This window comes from Mirounga leonina, unplaced genomic scaffold, assembly GCF_011800145.1.
Source record: "Mirounga leonina isolate KUSES-001 unplaced genomic scaffold, KU_Mleo_1.0 Mir_82, whole genome shotgun sequence".
Lineage (NCBI taxonomy): Eukaryota > Metazoa > Chordata > Mammalia > Carnivora > Phocidae > Mirounga > Mirounga leonina.
Genome location: NW_023270825.1, coordinates 12,263,486 through 12,283,567, shown reverse-complemented (window position 1 = coordinate 12,283,567; position 20,082 = coordinate 12,263,486). Strand labels below are relative to the sequence as shown.

The following is a 20,082-nucleotide window of genomic DNA, read 5'->3' as shown; positions in this document are numbered from 1 at the left end:
TGTTGACTTATTTATCCTCAGCCCAACCTTATTATTCTCATTTTACAAACGAGAAAAACTGAGGCACAAAGAAGTAGAGTGACAAGCCCAAGGTGACATCAGCTTTTGGTGCAACCATTCACGTCAAAATGGGCGGCTTCTAACATGAGGACACGTGCTGGGCAAGAAAACAAACCACGGGGCTGGAAACAAAAAGTGTCTGTGCAAAGATCATTGAACTTGTTTGTGAAATCTGCCATCAGGTAGTTTGGGCTCTGAACCTGATGAAGGTGCTGCCTCAGCCTAGTTATGTTGCTGAACCACTGGGCCCCTCAGTTCCCACTTCGCAGACCCTCTCAGGGGTGCAAAGGAGAGCGGTGCACACACAGCAGGCACTCAGCAGAGGGAGGGTTTTCTGAGAGGCAGCCAGCCTGGAGCAGAGTAGTGACTGGGGGCAATGAGCACCTGGGGTTTTCTGCAAAAGCCTTCCATCGGAGAAGGAGCAAAATGGGAGCAGAATCTGACACTCTGGATGCTTAAAGCTTAAAACAAGATAATTACACCCAAACAGGAGGAATACATTTGCCTAAGGACAACCCCCAAGGTCGCTAGCAACAGCATGTTTTCCAGCCATATCTATAGGGGCACAAGGACAAGCCAGTTCTGGTTCAAAGGGCCTGTGTTGATAAGGTGAGCCCCTGGAGGCTAGGCCTGGTCCCCTGCTTTAACAGCTCTGGTGCTTTCCGCAGCTCTGCTGTGCTGGGAAGACCTGGTAGAGGAGCCTGCAGCCCTGGGGGCCTGGCCAACGGGCTCGGTGATGTTTATGGCTCCACTGTGTCCTCTCCCAGAAACCCGCTCAGGCCAAAGCGCCCGAGCCACGTGCATTGTAAGAACCCCACTCTAGACAAAAGCACTCTGGGACAGTGCTGACAGCTGCTGCATGCATATGAGCTCTCACTTTCTGTCCCCCCCACTCCCCCACCCCCGCCCCAGAAGTTCCAAAGCCAGATGCAAACTCAAAAACCTGAGCCATCTTGCCCTGTCTTGTTAGGCTGGGAAATGGCCCCAAGAAGCAAACTCGGGCGTTCTCAGGTCGATCTGTCTACAAGAAGTACGCAAGCATGCCAGCCACCCGGGCAACTTTCCGCAGCCTCCTGAAGATCTCCCGGCTGATGCCGGACCAGGAAACAAGGCAAGGAGGGGGCAGACAGAGAGCCAGGCCTCAGGTCCTAGACTCAGCTGTCCACTGCCTCCAAATCGCTGGAGGGACAGAAGAAAACCACTCCATGGCCCTGGGCTTCTGTTTCCCCACTTGCTAAACAAGGAGCAGGCTGAACAGGATGAGTGGTTCTCAGCCTGGCTGCTCATCACAATCATCTGATTAGAAGCATCTAAGAAAGCTTTTAAACAGTATTAATACCCAAGCCCACCCGGACCAGCTAAAAGCCAAATCTCTCACTTTGGGGACGGAGGGTCCATATGCTGCATTTTAGGAGCTTCGGGTATTCCGGAGTGACAACACAGCACTGGGCCACTCCTCATTTCCCCTCTGGCTTTCACACTACCAGCCACACCCCATCAGGGCTTGTTCTGAAACACCCCCGTTACAGTCTCCTGAGCCTGACCATCACCGAGGAACAATTATCAGGCCCCAGGCATGTCCCAGCCGTGCCTCTGGCCAGCAAGAGAGAGGATCGGGGTGGTAAGTGAGCCCCAATCAACGTATGAGCAGAGGTCGGTCATGTCACGGAGAAGGGCTGATTTCCAGCTCAGCTACTGACTCACCGTGTGGCCACAGCCGAGCCCTTCTCCCACTTTTCCGTTCCCCCCACCCCAACCCCCTTTCCCAGGTAAAAGCCTCAGCACAGTTTTCCAGAGCTTCGATGCTGCTTCTACATCCTTGGGCTCCCTGAACTCTGAGGTCCGGGCAGGTACCAGGTGGCACCAGCCCCAGAAACACCCCAGGCTCAGGGTGTCTGTCGCGCTCCACCCTCGTGACTCTAGATCCTGGCCGAGGACTTCAGCCGCTCCTGCGAGACCCAAGTTACAGCAACCGCTCAGAGCAGACCGTGCGTGTTCTGCGGCTCAGGCTGTAACTCAGCAGCTCACAGAAAGCTCTCAAACCGATCTGTAAACAAGAAATACACATGGCAAGCTGTCGGCCACTTGGGCAGCACAGAAAAGGACTAAAAAAGGCTCGAAACACTCTGACACATGACGTTTCAACCAAATAAAGACCGAGATCTGTTCTCACAGTGGGCTGTGCCCAAGAAGCATGCTTGGGGAGAGAGATGCTCACTCCTCCCCTTTGGGGCCTGTGTGAAGCACTTCCTTGGGTATTAATAACCCCCAGCTGTCCCCGAGAGAGCCAGAGATTCCCTTCCCAGGGAAGAGCCACAGGCTGGGAGGGTCAGTGAACTTCCAACCACTTTAATGTGCTGAGATGGCAGGATGGTGGGGAGACATCTGCCTTCTCTCTTTTTATGTGAAGTTTTATTCTGAATACCACCCCGTTATGTGGTAACAATAGAAGGCAGAAAAGGAAGCATCCAGATACCTGGTTCTGTAGAGCAGGCCAAGATCTCCTTCGGGGGCGGGGAGGAGGGCTCGGAAAAAGCTCATTTCCAGATGGAAAAGGACCTCTCCCCCGGCAATTGTTCACCAACCCAAGGCAGGATATTAGTCTGGATATCAGGCCACCACAGATCCAGGACCGACCAAGGAACACAGGGAGCATGGCCTGTCCTCCACCTGGAGGAGGGTCCAATTAGTTCATATTAAGGCTGTGGCAGCAACAGCCAAGTGCAGTGGGGCCTTTATAGGTCAATGTAGGGCTAGGTTGGGGGGGGGGGGGAACTGAGAGGAAAAACAGCTCCATCCACTCTCCAAGTCCAGACACTAAAATGGGAATAGGAGGGGCTGTGTGTCGTCACCTCGGTGACCAGCTCCCTCTTCACCCTCCCCGTGAGGAAGGTTTGGGGGGGTCACGGACTACTTCTCCCGTGGTGGGGGGAGGGGGAGTCATGGCCTGCTCTTCTAGACAGATGTGATCCCAAATTCAAAGCTGAGGTCACTGACCTAGACCCAAAAGACTTCAAGGGGAAAGAGATGCTTCTGTGTCTGACAGTTTAAGCCTGGTTTGATTTAAGCAAGAGCTTCTAAAAAGTCCTCATCTCCTAGGACAATCCCATCATCCACAGGAGTATCTTGGCCACCAGGACTTCAGATTAATTGCTTTGATGTGGAAAAACCCCTATGCTGACTCCAGGTGAAAAGGTTATTCTTTTAAAACAAACAAGAAAAGAAAAAGGAAAAAAAAAATAAAACAAGAAAAGATGGAGGAAAAAGGAAAGGGAAATAAAAGAAATGCTGATTGATGCTGCTCAACTAGCCACACATGGTGGGACAGACACCAGCCACCTAGGTGGGACAGACACACGCTGCTCTTAAGCTGGGGCTGGGGTTTCAAGCCCTTGATGATCAACGTCACATACGTTATTAGATGCTCTCTTCATTCCTTCAGAAAATATTTGAGACCAGTGTCTGGCACATAGCCACATGTTCCACAAAAACCTTCTATCCTCCTCTTAATTTATGCTTTCAATATCTCCACCTCATTACCGTGTTAGAGAGGGTGGGGACCCGTCTAACTCAGTGCAACACCCAAAGCATGCCTCAAGCTCTGTGTTAAATGCAGGCATCTCACAGGTGTCAATTCTACATAAAGCCCCTCCACTGCAGAAATCCTTGGGACTGTGATACATAGGTTTCCTGGGAGCATGCAGTAGTCCAACCTCTTGATTCTCTAACTTCTGTGTCAAATCCACACTGCCAGACCCTAGCAAGCCCACAACTACCCCTGCAGCATCCTCCTAAAAAGTGTCACTGAAGCCAACTTCCAGGCATCATATGCAAAAAAGCCAACAGCCAGGGGCGCCTGGGTGGCTCAGTCATTAAGTGTCTGCCTTTGGCTCAGGTCATGATCCCAGGGTCCTGGGATCGAGCCCCGAGTCGGGCTCCCTGCTCAGCAGGGAGCCTGCTTCTCCCTCTCCCACTCCCCCTGCTTGTGTTCCCTCTCCTGCTGTCTCTCTGTCAAATAAATAAAATCTTAAAAAAAAAAAACCAAAAAACCCAACAGCCGGTCTCATTCTACTACGGGGATTCCCAGAGCCCAAAGGAGTTAAAAACAAATAAATCCAAAACAACACAGGGACTCTTCCAAAGCCCAGAGAAAGGAATGGAACATCCTACTTCCTGTCCCTGGGTCACAGGCCCCCAATCTGAACCAGAAGGCAGAGGGACCTGGGGCCTCCACAAGGAAAGGGTATGGGTTCAGTACTTTTTTTTTTTTTTTTTTTTGGTAAAACTATGGTAGAACACACAACATTAAACCACATAAAATACACATTCACATTTGCCATCTTAACCGATTTCAAGTGTAGAGTTTAGTAGTGTTAAGTACACTCACAATTATACCAACCTCCAGAATTCTCTTCATCTTGCAAAGTCAACCTCTATCCCATTGGACAATGTAACTCCCCATTCCCTCCACCCTGTTCCCCAGTCCCCGGCAACCACCATTCTGCTTTCGATCTCAATGAATCTGACTGCTCCAGGTCCCTTCCAGAAGTGGGATCACGCAGCATTTGTATCTCTGTGACTGGCTTACTTCATGAGCACGTCATCTAGGTTCATCATGCTGTGGGATGTGTCAGAATTCCCTTTTTAAGGTTAATATTCCATTGCATGTATGTATTTTGTTATCCATCCACCCACAGATGGAGACGTGGGTTACTTCCACCCCCTGGCTTTTATGAATAATGCTTCTATGAGTATGGGTGTTGTTCCTCGCTTTTTAAGCCAAAGATTTCTAAAATCAGATAGCCTACTCAAAGACTAAAAGTTCAATTTTCCTGAACATATTCTTCTCTCTCTCTTTCTTTTGGTAGTTATCGCTTACACGTTCTCAACTCTTCCCATCCAAATCTGAACATACACTCCAATTTCAAAGTTATATCATGAATTCACTCCCCAACTCCATCTGGCTGCTCCCAGCCCTCTGAGGACTCTCAGCATGGCAGCCACCACCAGGACCACCATAATAGCTGTTCCCAGTTGACCATGTTCCTGCCAACCTGGCTATCCCTGGTGGTTCAAGCTCTCCCTTCCAGAGACTGTACCTAGGAGCTCAAACACACCGGGGACGTAAATGACCTATAACTTTGGCACTGGCTCACCCCCTTTCCACCACGTGCCCGCCCCCCCCAACTCCCAAAGAACCCAACCCAATACCCTTTGGAGGTGGAGGGTAGTTATGAACATGGAACTCCCATGTCCTGACCTTGACCTCCCAAGAGCAGGGAGGGAAACCTCAGTCAGAACCAGAGGAGGATACTTTCACAGGGAAAAGAAGGTTCTGCTGGTGACAATTCCCATTACTTCCTGTTTAAAAAGCCTGCTAAAGGGCTCCTCAAAGTGACTTTGCCTTTAGAAATCAATGCATCCCACCTTTTGAGTCCCAGGATCAATAAAGACCCGGAGTCTCAATGCAGGAAATATGCTATATAGCAGGAACACTGGAGTCCTGCCTGTCTTGTAAAGCTTGCCTGGGGCAGTTCTCAGCCTGGCCCCGAGCCGCTTCTTCCAGACACAGCTCCTGGGATCACACCAAGTAGTAGGGTGGCCCAACAGCCAGCATTTATTAACCCTCCAGTCCCCGGGAGGACTAAAGGCTGCCAGTTCCTGCCCTGGGAAAAACCTGCAAGCTGGGGCAGGACCCAGAGAAAGCAGGCGGGCGCTGAAATGATGGGGATCAGGAAAACATTTAAACACAAGTTCACAGAGGTGGACCAAGGGAAGGTGCTCCGATGGGAGAAAGTGCCAAGACAAGACGCAGGGGTGTAGGGGGAAGGGGCGGGGGCTCGGAGGGGGCAAAGTCAGCACTACAGCCTGGTAACAGGTCCGGTCCACCGGCACGAGCCTTCAGCTCTGCAGTAGGTGCCATGCTGGGCATTTCACATGCTGGCGCACGCTCTCTGACCCAGGGAGTCAAGGGCAGCTGTCCCCCTCGGACAAAGGAGGAAATGGCTCCAAGTTACAGCAACCGCTTGCCCCAGGGGAGGAGGGACCTCACTGCCTGCTGTCTGCAAACAATGGGGAGGACACTGTCCAGAGGCCTCCCCAGGATATGGGCCAGGGGCAGACAAGGTAAAGGCAGCCTCAGAGTTTACCTCCCAAAGGAAAAAACCAGGGTAGGGACAGGTGATGATGGGTGAAGCAGGTCAGATCTAAGCACCTCTTCCTCCCAGGTGACCTACACCTCCGTCCCCATCTGCTTTCCTCAGACAGTGTGGGCAAGCCGTTCAGAATTAACTGCCCCAGGCAGCTGAAGAAGAGCCTGGACTTAACAGAAACCACCACCTCTTCTTTGTTTTGGCATCTCAACCTTGGGACATCCACAGCTGCAACTTAGTTTCCATCTGAAAAGTCCAATTTTGTAAGCTCTAGTCTATAAAATTCCAGCATCACAAATTCTCACTGTAAAGGGGGAAGGGGTGCGGGAGAAGCATCTAGAAGACCAACTTAGCACCAGAAGTGCTGAACTGGCTTCAGAGTTTCTGATAACTGAAGCAGCCACAATTCCACACTGTAAAGGGAAGTCAGCAGGAGGAGTAGCCTGTTTGGTTGCTGTGGTTTAGAAAGGAGGCATTCATTTTTAAAGTTTTAAAGTCATTAAGCCTAAACACTACAAAGCTCAGGGGAGCCGCTCTGGCTAGACAAAGTTGAAAACAATCAATGTAATTTCCATCCCCCAGGGACTGAGCCTCTCCAGTACCTGACATATGGCATCTCCATCAACAAAGCGGAACACCACATGAAAAGCCTACAGGTTGGCGTGAAAGCAGCAGGGGACCCCTGGAAGAGTGGGATTCACAGGCCCCAGCCACCCCAGCCCACCCCGCCACACCGCATCTCTGATCTCCTCAACCGTCAGGTCCTAAGTCCCCGATACGTGTCAGGAACTCAAGGGACACAGAACAAATAAAGCAAGGCCCTGTCCTCCAATCACTCACTCTACAACTTTGTAGGGCCATTCTAGCCTAGAGACAGGACCCTGGGTCCAGACCCAGTGCAATAACGAGTTGCCCGAAGGCCAGGACTGACTGATTTTCTGAATTACTCACTCCAGAGTCATGGGTTCTGTTGTGTTGTGTCTTGTCTCTAATACACACTACTGGTAGACCCGTTTCCTCGCTGGTATGGCGAGACGCAAAGATGCCATGCCTGCTTTTAAGATACTTCACTGCTGGTGGCAGATAAAAATCGTGAGATAATGGGTCTAAGACGCTGAGTGCACTGTAAGCACACAGTAAACTTAAAAAGATCATAGAGGAGAAAAATGTGTAGGGCAAGTCAAGCACATACGTGCATGCTCCCTGGACTGATCCAAACACATCACAGTGGACCCCAGGGAAGGGCCCTTCCCTCAATCCACCCACTAATAAACCAATGAAGCACGCCCAGAGAGGCGGATCTGCTCACGACCCCTCTGCCCGACCAGTGGGCATCTTACCCCCGTGGTACCTGCACACGGCCCTCATTCAGCCCCCCTCACGGTCCTAAGGCAGGCGCTATTACTACCCTCCTCTCAGATGAGACTCTCGGAAGATGAAGGTCCCCAAGGTCACAAATGTGAGCGGTGACCTCCAAGAAACCCACGCCTCTACCTCCTGCCCCTGCAGAGAGGCCTACAGGGGCTCTCCTTGCTGGCTCTCTGTGCCTGGCCCTTGCAGCTGCAGGATACAGACCGACTGCAAAGTAGCCTGGGGGCTACCGCTATTAACACTCACGGCCTCAAGAAACTTGGCATTATTTCTTGTGACACGTCACGACAACCTGCAATATGGTGTCACCCGTATTTTATAGGTGAAGTTAAACGATGCACCCTAAGTCACAACGGTAGTAACAATGATGCACGAGTCTCTAGACCCCTGCAAGAATTCAATGACCCAACCTGACAAAGCAGTGGGGCTTGCCCTTACTTCTGCCCTCCACCTTCGCTCCCCACGCTTCCATCTCATTCTTCCCCCTCTGGCTTCACCTTCCTGGCCTTCCTGGCTTTCACCCACCCTCCCCCCCGCCCCCGAGCTCACACATCCACTTCCACGAGGCAGTGTCTAACCTCCTCCCCCCAGGTGAGAAAGCAAACCTGACCCCTCCCCCTCCAGAGCCAACACCAGGACCCATCGGGTGGCGGCCAGTGAAGTGTGGATGGAACTGTATAAAATTTCTGGACAGAAGAGATCCCATTTTCAAGCTCCATTTTCCTTTCCAACGCATGAACTCTTGACCTGGGCCAGAGGGGCAAGAGTTCTACAGGCAATTGCTCATAACATTTCAAGAGGCCAACTGACAGTTGTACCACAGGAGGTCAGTAAGGTTCATTAACACATACCCGGGACACTTCTGTTTGGTGCATCGATAAAATAATCAATGAGACAGTAATCAGAAGCAGCTCAGCCAGTCAGCCCCAAATAGCCGTTTTTTTCCTCTTCTCTCCCAGATCTACATCATGCAACTCCCCCTTCTGTCTCATAAAAGCCCCTTGCTTTCCCCCACACAGGCAGGAGACTTCTGGTTACTCTGGGACCTGTGCTCCCTGGATGGCAGTTCTGAGACCCCCAGTGAAGAAGGCCTTGTTCCTTTTCAGCCCTGCCTCTTTTCCGGGTGGACAGAAGCAATGGGAGGCTTCCTGCCTCCAAGGCCGCACCGTGCCCCATCTCTTCCCTCACAGCACGGCCCTTTTTTTAGACCACCTCCCCTCCCCCCAACTTAACCTGTTGAGAAACCTAATCCCGAGCCAACGGCACCCTTGCGGGGTGTAGCTGGCAGGCCTTCTGAAACCTCCATCTGCCCTCAAAATATCACCACCAAACTCCGAATCGGGGGCCTCTTCAACACCGCTATCATCCTTGGTGAACCCACCGATTTCAGACAAGCACTTCCTCATCCTCCTTAGTTTCTCCTCAAAACCAGAAAAATGACTCCAATAAGACCACAAAGGGAAAGGACCAAGGCCCTGAATGCCACAGTGCAGTCGCAAGAAAACCCCCGCCTTTCCGAAGAGAACAGCTGAATAACAAAAACTGTTATTAACCCTGGAGGTGAGCCATGCAGGCGGCTCTTTGGAGGGGCGAAGCCTGCCCAGGCAAGTTCCTCGGAGACTCCTCCTGACAAAGTAGTTGTAACATCCAACATGCTGATCTTGGCACCGAACACCAAAACCCAAGGCAAGGGAGAGACACTTCTTTCTTTCCTAAAAACAAGAAATCCATTTCCCTCCTCCTCGTCACAAAAGGAATGGGTACCTCTTCCCACTTCCTACACGTCTCTGGTGTCTAGTGTACAGCAAAATACATTTCTACCTTCATTCACCCAGCAGTGCTGGATTCCCACGCCCCTGAACGCTCACAGCCCAGTTCTGAATGTGTGACCGACAAGAGCTAACTGAAAAGGAGGCCCGTTTGCTCCCCCTAAAAGCACCCCAGTCCCCCTTCAGCATCTGAGCGCTTCGCAGTCGTGGTTCAGCTGATATTTTGTTGGAAGCACAAATTCAGACCACTTGTTCTGTGAGGGGGGGGGTACCCCTCCAACTTCCACCCCTGGGTCTCTTCTGTGCCAGGCTGGAAAAAGGACATTTCTTAAAGGCATGGCCCCAAACTATGAGAAACCTTGAACAAAAGGCGTAGAGAAGTAAATCCATGGTGAGAGACCAGGATTCTGGAAAGAAGTGCCATTCAGAGGAAGGAGAGGAGCCAGGACAAAGTTCGGATTTGCAGATACAAAGGGCTGAGTGGGCCAATCCTATACGGGGCATGTGTGCTCAGTGCTGTGCCCAAGCCAGGTGGCAGCCCACGGTCCCTTGGAGGGAAGGAGAGCGTGGCAGCTCAGGGCCAGGAGGGAAAGCCCCGACGATTCAAGGTCTGGACTCAAGGTCAAGAGGGGGAGCCCACAGACACCAGAAAGATGGTGTCTACACATATTCTCCCCGTCTCCTCTGCCTCCGTGTGTGTGTGTGTGTGTGTGTGTGTGTGTGTGTGTCTCTCTCTCTCCTCCTCGCCTTCAGCCTCCATGGCCTGGCCAAGTTCCAGCTCCACTAATTACCTCAGACACACCTTTCACCCCTCCCCACCCTCTGCAATTAGCCCTGGTTCTCTGCTTTCCGCTGCTCTGGGGGTGCAGCCTGAGGCCAGCTGGTCCCTGCATCCCACCCATGGCCCAACCCCGAAGTGCTGACTTCAGAAGGTGCCTGAAGCAATCCGGTCCCTTCTTCTGGGGCTCTGGGGCTCCAGGCTGGTGTGAAATCTAGCTTTCAACAAGGGGGAGCCTAAGCAGGAGACCCTCAGGAAGCAGCACTCCTAGCCTGGCCCACAAGACGAGGCTTCTGGCTCAAGAACCCCCTCACCCTGGTGTCCGTGCAGATCCTGAGGGGCCCTGCCCACCTTCACACAACAGTGGACGTCTGCCAACACCAAGCTATCTCCCTCCATGATGGATTGCAGAAAGCCAGATTTTCAGAAAGACATTTCACCCGAGGAAACCTGCAGCTCTCTGGGGCTATTTCTAGATCTTACTTGATGAGCCTCACTTTCCTAATCTGTAAAATGGAGACAGCAATTTCTTCCTCACAGAGCCTAAGCCCAGCTCACAGGAGGCACTGTTACCTTCTGTCAAGCTTCTGACTAGGGCAAAAAGCTGAATTTCAAAGTCCCTTCTTACTATTCAATATGCCTTGACAACATTTCTTCTAAAAACGAAAAGGAGAAAAGACAAAGGAATCAAGTCCATCTGACACTTGATCTCCCATTTTGCAGAAGTGTTCATTAGAAACATCTGTACTACTATAATTTTTCAAAGCAATAAAGAAAAAGACTACAGAAGATAAAGCAACCCCAGACTCTTCATTCTGCTATTTCTTCCGAGGTAAAGAACAATATTCGGGATCCCTGGGTGGCTCAGTTGGTTAAGCGTCTGCTTTGGGCTCAGGTCATGATATCAGGGTCCTGAGATCGAGCCCCATGTTGGACTCCCTGCTCAGCAGGGACCCTGCTTCTCCTCTCTCTCTCCCCCTCCCCACTGTTCATGCTCTAATAAATAAAATCTTAAAAAAAAAAAAAAAAACCACAAAACAAAAAAACCCCAACATTCTGGGTCAGTCCAGGCCTTCTGACCATGGTGAGTGACCAGAGCTCAGAAGAGCCAAGTTCAAGGACCTCGTAAATCAAAGCTTCCTGGAAGTGACCTGTAAATCTTGGTTGGTTCTGGCCATCGTGTGACTGTGGAATCTGAGGCCCATGGGGGCGCATCCTCTTCTGGACAGATGAGAACTCCAGCCCAGAGAAGGAAAGCAGACTGTTCTGGCACATGATCCGTAAGGGAAGCAGCTCCAAGAAACTCTGCAAATTTCTCAGCTCAGGGTAAGTTCTGCAGGTGGGTCCCCACATCCACCTGAGAGTCCCAACTTCAGGACAGAGATCTATATACACCTGACAACAAAGATCAACACACGCCAAATTTACCCAGGTCACTGTTTGAAGTGCTTCCCACCGGCATAAGGCCAAAGAAGCCTCGGTAACTTCACGTGACCGGCAGGTCTGAACTGTTGGGAGGAGGAACAGGACTGCAGGGGTCTGGGGCAGGGAATGGCAGTGGGACACCGTGCACAACCCCCAAGGAATAAACACACACCAGCCATTGCTGCCCCAGGGATTTCTGCTTCTACGAGATCACTCTCCCACTGGCTCCACTATCAAATCAACATACATTTAATACTCAAGAACCTGAATATAAAAAGAACCATTCTATAAATCTAAAATTTAACTTAAAAACAAGAAAAAAAGACTCAGGAAAAAGAGTTTGGCTGTTGAGCAAGTAAAACAAACATCATGTGATGGCGGGGCTCAGAGCTGGCCCGCCACGTGGCTGGAGGCAGCATGCAGGTCTGGTCTAAGCTTGCCTTTCCTGCAGGCCTCCCAGCAGATGTGCCTCCGTCTGCGGAGGCTCGTCCTGCAGCGGGCAGGTACCTCCACCTTGCGCTGTCAGCCTTTTCTTCCGTAAAAGGCAGCAACTAAACGAAGCATTCTCTTCTCTACTTTCCTGTCCCTGGGACAGATGAGATGTTCGTCCGCTGGACGTGATGGAGAGGAGTCACCTGGGGGGACCTGGCCGAAGATGCCTCTTCTGGAGGTCACTAGAAACAGTTTTAACCCTTGGTTCTCACGAGAGTGTACATCAGAATCACCTGGAGGGCTTGTGAAGACAGCCAGCCGGACTTCCACAGCCGGTCTGGGGAGGGGCCTGACGATCGGCATTTCGAACAAGTTCCCAGATGATGTTGATGCTGCAGGTCTGGGGACCATGCTTTGAGAAGTCCACTGATTCCCCAGCCTGCTGGGAGGATGGTAAGACCAAAAGCTGGGAACTTCTGAAAATGCAGGTTCTAGGCCCCAGCCCCAGAGAAGTCCAAGCAGCAGGTCAGGAGGCAGCCTGAGACCCTGGCTGACACACCAGTGGTCAGACTGGGACCGGCCATGCTGGTTTTCACCCACTGTCTACTGTCTGCCCCAGAAGAAGGTCAAGAGTCACCAACTCCACAGGTTTTCAGAGGCAAAACTTGAGCTTCCTTGTGCGATAAACCCCGTGCTGCTCCAGAGAGGTCCCCATCCTTTCTAACTGTCCCTGCCCCATGGCGCCTCAGAAAAGGAGGGGACAGCCAGTGGGCAGAACCGTTGCTTGGCAAACAAGACCCAAGGCTGGATTCCGTGACCTCAAGGAGTCTACCAAAATGCCCCAGGCAAGTGGGAGTCCCACTTACTCGGGGGGCAAGCTCTCGCCTGTCCAGGCCACACTGCAACAGTAAGGAACAGCATTTGTCTTGCCTCATCCTGAGCCCTCCTAAGCTGAGGGGCCATTTCACAAGGGGACTCAGGCAGTACTCCTCTTGGAAAACTTTCTTTCATGACCCCTTATAATAACAACCAATTATGTTTACGCTTTAATGTCAGGGGGGCAGGGAAAAGGCAGGATATGCAATTGTATATACAGCACGACCACAACAGTGTAAAACAAAAACTATTCATGCAAAAACTGGAAGGAAACAGTAAAAATGTTAACAGGGATTGTCTTTAGGTGGTGGGATTGTGGGTGGTTCTTTTCTTCTTGTTCCTTATTTTCCAAGCTGTTCATAAAGAGCACCTATTACTTATAGGACCAGGACTTAACTTTATTTTACAATAAATCGGGAAGAAAAAAATACACAGAGCTGCCCACACACCTAACCTGTGCCAGCCCAGAGGGGAAGCGGCCCCCTAGCTTTCTCCCAGGGAGCAGGACTGACCGAGGAGCAGGGACGGCTCTGCAGTCTTTAGCCAAATGCTTGCAGCAAACCCTTGCCCCGGGCTGGGGCTGCCAACGCACACCAACCCCAAAGAGTTAACAGCGCAGAAGCAGAACAAGGATGCAGGGTCCTCCTTTCTACCTGTGAGTCTTTCTGGGCCCTGAGAATGGGCTAGACATCTTTTCCTCCCCCTGTGTCTCATCTTCTGGAACTCTACACAGAGCAGCAATCTGCCTCCAAACTGACACGGTCTCAAGGGGGTGTCAAGCTCCCTCGGGCCAGCCCAGATCTGGACGGTTGGGAGCCACTGCCCACCACCAGCGCGGGACTCCCTGGGCCAGCAAGAGCAGAGGACAGCCCCTGCGTGGCCAACAGCCTGCAGCAAGAGCCTGACTGCTGCATGCTGCTCACAAGAGCTTCATTGCTGCCACCAGGGAGAGGTTACCACCTCCCAGCCACACCTGTGGCCCAAGATACACCTGTCGAGCGATCGCCTCTGGCTCTGGCCAGCCTTGCAAGCCTGTTCCGAATTTCTGTCTCTCTCATGTTCGCATCCTCCCAAGTTTGGAGTCATCTGAAACTTGATACAACAGACCTTTGCTGAGCAACTGCACAAAACACGGACCTTGACAGATCTAGGACAGACCCGTTTCACGCTTCCATGGCTTCCTCTACCTCCACCCCCTTTCCTCTTCTCTCTTTCCCATGACCCTCCAAACACGGAACCTTAGTCACCTACCAGGATTCCACTCAGGTGGCCCCTCCTCCAAGAAGCAGTCCCCACCCCTCTGCAGCAGGGGTTAGGGGTCTCTTGAGCTACCTGCACCATCCACTTCCCCTTGCACTTAGCACACAGCATCAAAGCACCTCACCACGAATGGTGCCTGCAGACCGGGATCAAGCCCTGAGGACATGCTGAACCACCGGCCCAGCCACCAGACAGCCCCCTCCGTGCCCAGACCCAAGTTCACTAATAGCCCCACTGCCTTTGCTCAGCTTCCCCTGCCCATGGCCATCCCCAGGGATACACTCGCTAAATACTTCCCACCTGTCTACAGCATGCCTGGGCCTGAGTGTGGCACCCCTCAGGCAGGAAAACCAACCCACTCAGCCCCAGAGATCCAGCTCGCCCAGGCCCCCCTCCTCAGCCCAGCTGGCATCTATCTGGGACTAAAAGGATGGGGCTGGATCTAAGCCTCAGAGAGGCTGCTCAGGAAGTCCACAGTGCTGGGCCACCGAGGGTCCATGCTGTGAGCACAGGTGGTTTGCGGAACTGGCCACACAGGGAAAGCATCCCAGCACAGTAACCCTCTCTCATGCACCCCGACCTCGATGGGAGTAGGATGGAAACAATCATCTTGGAAAACTCAGGACACTGTCTACTCCCTTCCTCTCCCCTCCGTCTTCAAACTCAGAAGAAGGAGGGCTTCTGCAGCAACCACAGCCCTCGGCAGGAGCCGGCCCAGCATGCAGCATGAGGCCTCAGCTGACCTCAGAACCAGCAACGACTGCATGAGGACAGAGAGCGAAACACGGTGGCCCAAGGGCTCCCACATGTTGACAGGGACTTCACCACTCTGAAAATGCCCCTAGACTCCAGCACCGAGATGAGTTATAGTCCAGGAAGCTGATGCTAGGAACAGGTCCCAGAGGCAGAGTCTGCCCAAGGAATCAGCGAAGCCCCAGCATGAATTCTGGGAAAGATCTGTTCCTGAGCAGTGGTTCTCAAACCGTGTTCCTTAAGGTCCTGGGAACCCACAGAGATGCCCCAGCAGGAGAGGAGGGTGTTGAGCAGAGAACACTAGGGCCCCCTAACCCTCAAGTCAATCAGAGTCACTAGGGTTTCACCTGGGGTTTCAAGAAAAATGCACCAGGGGTTGGGGGGGGGGAGAAAAGGTTCATGCTAAGAAGTTTAAAAACCAGGGCTCTGAGAGACACAGTTTAAATCTATTTCCCATTAACGTCAACAATTCTCACCTGACTTTCCAAAGGCTGGGATGGATATTTGAACAGCCCTTCCCCATCAGGTCCCCTTGCCCAACCCATCACCTATCTGCTGCTGAGACACAGGGACCACCTGCCAAATGGTCACTCCACACCGCAAACCCCAGTGCTCCTGTCCGCAAGCTGGGGGCACGAACATAACCCTTCTGTGGTCCCTTCTTTCCCTCCACCCTTCCGGTTGCTCCTGAACAAAGACTCACTCAGCTGTGGGCTACACCACGTCAGGGTCCGCATTCAAGAGCATGCTTGGGGCCGCCGCTGTGAATCAAGGACCATCCCTGGGGCCCCCACCATACCAGGCACAATGCTTTGCACTCAGCTCAAAGGACATTCGCTAGACAAAGTAATCCAACATCTGACACCCTTCCCACAATGCCAAAAAAAAAAAAAAAGGATGCAAGTGAAAACACACTAAGCGTGAGCAAGCAGATACCTAACCATGAACACCATTTCCTCTTGGCTTCCTGTGGGGGAAACCGTTTAGTGACGATACCAGATGCACAGCAGAACCCCAGGGGAACAGAGTTCCCAGCCCTTACCTGGTAGTAGGTCTTAATGTTTCTCACCAAGATGGTCAAGTTCTGAATGCGGAGGTTCACATCGTTGTTAACGTGCTTGTTGATGCGCTGATTTGTTGGCCTGGGGTCTCTGGAGAAGGAAGAGAACGGAAACTGCATATCCCAGCATTTGCCACACACCCCCCATCTCCAGCTGAGAGCCAGCTCAGTCCGCCCCCAGCCTCAGTAACTACGAGGCTATGAAAATGTGGCTGGAGTCAAATCCTTATTCCGCTACTGCCAAGCCATGGACCTTGGGGGGGGGGCCCCCATCACCTCCCTCCTTCCCCACCCCCCAGCACCAACCCATCATGGGCCCTGAGTCAACGTTATTTCCGTTCCAACTGCTAGCAGCACCCATAAACCATCACCAAAGGCCAATGCAGACACCAAAAGTGATACTGTATGAAAAACTTATAACCTCTCCCAAGATAGATTTCAAGATTAAAAAGATTAAAAGCTGAACCAAAATATAGGAAATACCAAGAAAGGGGAAAAAAAGGTATTTTTCTGAATTAATAAATCAAAATCACTCATGTTCCATCTCACTGGGATCCCCCACCTCTGTCACCAGATTGGTCTAGGGCTGGTGCTGCCTGTGATTTACATTTCGGGGACACAGTTCTACCTTGAAAAACCAAGAGCAGGAGTCTGTGACGTGACATGGTGTCCTACGTACCCTACAAGAAATGCTAAGTGCACAGATATAAATAATTCATGTGGGAAACCCCCACGGTGTCATTTATTTTCCAATCTTGGGCAAAAGTCGGGTCTGGTTGGGATGAAACTAGAAATGTGAATCAAGTGATTTGTATTTCCACTCATCCACGTCCAGGACATTTCTCAAAATATTTCTTACGTGAAGAGAACAGACTGGGTAGACCGGATTTAGCTTCTACCTGCCCATGTATCACACGATGCTTCTCATAACAAAGCCCTCCCTCCCATGTCACTAATTCAAATGAGGGCTGTTTTTAGGGTTTCATCGGTCATCCCCGGCCCTGTGAGACGGGGACAAGGGCAGAGTCAGCCTCTTCCTCAGTAATTGCCCTGCAATGGGACGGAAGCACAGATAGAGTTGGGCAGTTAAGGAGATCAACCTCGATGCCACGCCGCTCATTCCAAAGCCAGTAATGAACACAAAATTGACAAACAAAAAAATCCACGAGTAGAAATCATTTCAGACGTCACTGGAAGTACAATCTTCTTTTTTCTTTAATAATATGAACTGTTTAGAATTTGACCATTAAATATTTGACATATACACCAGGAGGCCCTACCCTGCACTGTGTGTTTGCAAAGCCCTTTACCTGTAACACGCAGTAATAGCTACGGATTTTATTCAACCAGCCTGTATCCCCTAAAATAATCACATGGGCACGTTGGGGCAACCAGGGAATCTCTTTTCAACCGTCATGTGACGACATTTCTTATTGTCCCCACACAGTAATGGAGTCTGGCCAAGCCATTTGCACGTTACGTTTCTCTGGGAGCCATTCATTACTGAGAAAACAAAGGTTAACAGTTCAGTGAAAATTAATTTAGGAATAGAGGCGGCATTCAGAATTTAAACCACAAAGGCATTTTTAGCTACAGAAGTATACTTAACGTGGCAAACAATTTATCTTAAAGGCTCACTTCTCCTCTCTTTAGATGCCCCAAGAGAGAAGCTATTTTACTGACAAAAGTACTTCTTAAAACAGAACTTATCAAGCAGAGCTTTTTCTGTTTTGTTTCTGCAGTCCCAGCTTTAAATCAGGGGGCCTCAGCACACGTGCTGGAATACACGGTGCACATTCACTGCATGTGCAAAGGTACAGCACACACATGGGGTGGGGACCTGCGTGTCCCCTAGATAACAGCAGAGAAGCCTCTGTCCAGCTCTGCTTTTGTTCTCCCAGTTCAGCTAACTGAAACAACACTCCAAAAGAGCTTCGACATTCACCGTAGGAGTAATATAGGCTAATTATCACGATCATTAGTACTCCATCCTTTAGCGAAGGCTCTCAGGGTAGAGAGGCTTTGAAGAAATAATTGGAAACAAAAGTCAACTACGGTTAAGGAAGGCTCATCCTCACTCTCCCAGCACCAAGGAACCCCCACTTTCTGTGCTGCAGGAAATGGGGCAGGAGACACAGATGTCAGTCCGGGGCACAAGACTGGCCAAGATTCTCTGGGTGCTCATCTGCAAAATGATGACAGGATCCTTCCAGCCTTAGGCTGTCATTCTAGAAGGCCAGGTCTGCACCGGCAAACTTGGACCCATACTTGGTCCTATATCCCAGGAAGAGGACATCCTATAACCACTGCATGACTGCATGTCCCCAAAAGCCATCATTACTAACAAAGGTCTTTTTTTTCATGATAGCCCGAGAATGCAAAAGGCCAAGAGCCCCATATGGAGAGGTCAGAGGACAGGAGAGAGGCACTGGGTGCAAGCATCTGGTAGCTTGTCCAAACTCAGGAACAGTTTGGAGTCCAAAGTGTGGGGCCCTCAGCACCTCCTTATAAAAACTTCTAACTAGAGGGGCACCTGGGTGGCTCAGTCAGTTGAGCATCTGACTTCTGATCTCAGCTCAGGTCATGATCTTGGGGTCATGGGGTTGGGCTCCTCATTCAGCAGGCAGTCTGCTTGAGATTCTCTCTCCCCTTCTGCCCCCCACCCCCATGCACACATATGCGCTCTCTCAAATAAATCTGTTATTTTTTAAAATTTTTTTTAAAGATTTTATTTATTTGCAGAGAGACAGAGAGCACAAGCAGAGGGAAAAGCAGGCAGAGGGAGAAGCAGACTCCCTCCTGAGCAGGGAGCCTGATATGGGGCTCAATCCCAGGACCCTGAGATCACGACCTGAGCTGAAGGCAGATGCTTAACTGACTGAGCCACCCAAGCGTCCCTCAAATACGTCTTTAAAAAAAAAAACAAACAAAAACTTCTAACTAGAAAAAAGCAAATCAACTTGCCCTAGAATTTTTAAGAGTTATGATTTACATTTATAGCAACCTTGCCCCCCTCCCTTGGGAAAGCCAGCCCGCAACTTTTAGTTATATTCCAAAGACTTCCAAAATTTAAAAATGAATCAAGAAACGATCTATTGACACAGAGACATCCATGTCCACAATGTATCACTGGTTGAAAAACAGGGATGCTAAAAGACAACAGCACGAGCCCATGTCTGCATAAAAATACCTTAAGGAGCATATATCTCCATACTATAGACATCAGAAGACACCAGAATAATAGCATTGCTAAATCGTGGGCAATTTTATTTGGCTCATCTGTCTCTTCCTACACTCTTACAACCAATGTAAATTTTTGGTGTAATTTTTTTAAGGACTCAAAGCCCCCATAAAGAGTGTCATACTCTGTAGCCAAAAAAGGAAATCATGTAAGTTCACAAAAATCTTTTTTGTTCCAACACTTTTCCGCCAACACAAACTCATTCAACTAACAAGTACTTGCCCTCAGCTTTTATATAGACAGAATGGGACTAAAACTCCTCTTCCAACATGCTAGGTGAAAAACTGTCCTTTTAGAAACGTAGGAAACTCGGGGAGCCTGGCTGGCTTGGCTGGTGGAGCGTACGACTCTTGATCTTGCGGTTGTGAGTTCAAGTCCCACATTGGGTGTAGAGATTAAAAAAAAATGTTTAGGAAACTCTCCCATTTGACCTGAGGATGTTTCCAACCCCTGAATAATATATTATCCTGAATTTTGCAGTAAGCACCAGGGGTAAAGTCTGAACAAAGCAAATAATGCTGGACTTACCACAGGCCTTGCAAAGCCACAGGCTCTCAAGCCCAAGTCCAAATTCCCAACTGCACTCAACAGCCACTGCCTCAAATCAGAAGGTGTTCATTCTCAAAAGTACAGATGCACACAGCCTCAGGCACCTGGGAGCGTACACACACACACACACACACACACCGGGCCCGAGGCCTCGCTCCCAACACACACACACACCGGGCCCAAGTCCTCGCTCCCAACGATAATGGATGTTTGTTGGGCATTTTCTAGATGCATAATCTTATTTAATCCTCCCAAGTGTATAAAATACCATCCCCTTATGACAGATCAGGAAGTTGAGGCTTAAAGAGTTTAAGTAATTTGCCCAAGGGGGCAGAACGAAGAAGTGGCAGAGAGGG

At 50.6% G+C, this 20,082-nt stretch overlaps 1 protein-coding gene across 1 annotated transcript in view; it reads right to left on the bottom strand.

Moving 5' to 3' along the window:
- CCDC88C (coiled-coil domain containing 88C) overlaps nucleotides 1–20,082 on the bottom strand; it is a 120,869-nt gene that overhangs the window by 96,744 nt on the left and 4,043 nt on the right. Inside the window, exon 3 of the mRNA XM_034992781.1 lies at nucleotides 15,919–16,027. Within this exon, the coding sequence (XP_034848672.1) occupies nucleotides 15,919–16,027 (109 nt within the window). The remainder of the gene's footprint in view (nucleotides 1–15,918; nucleotides 16,028–20,082) is intronic.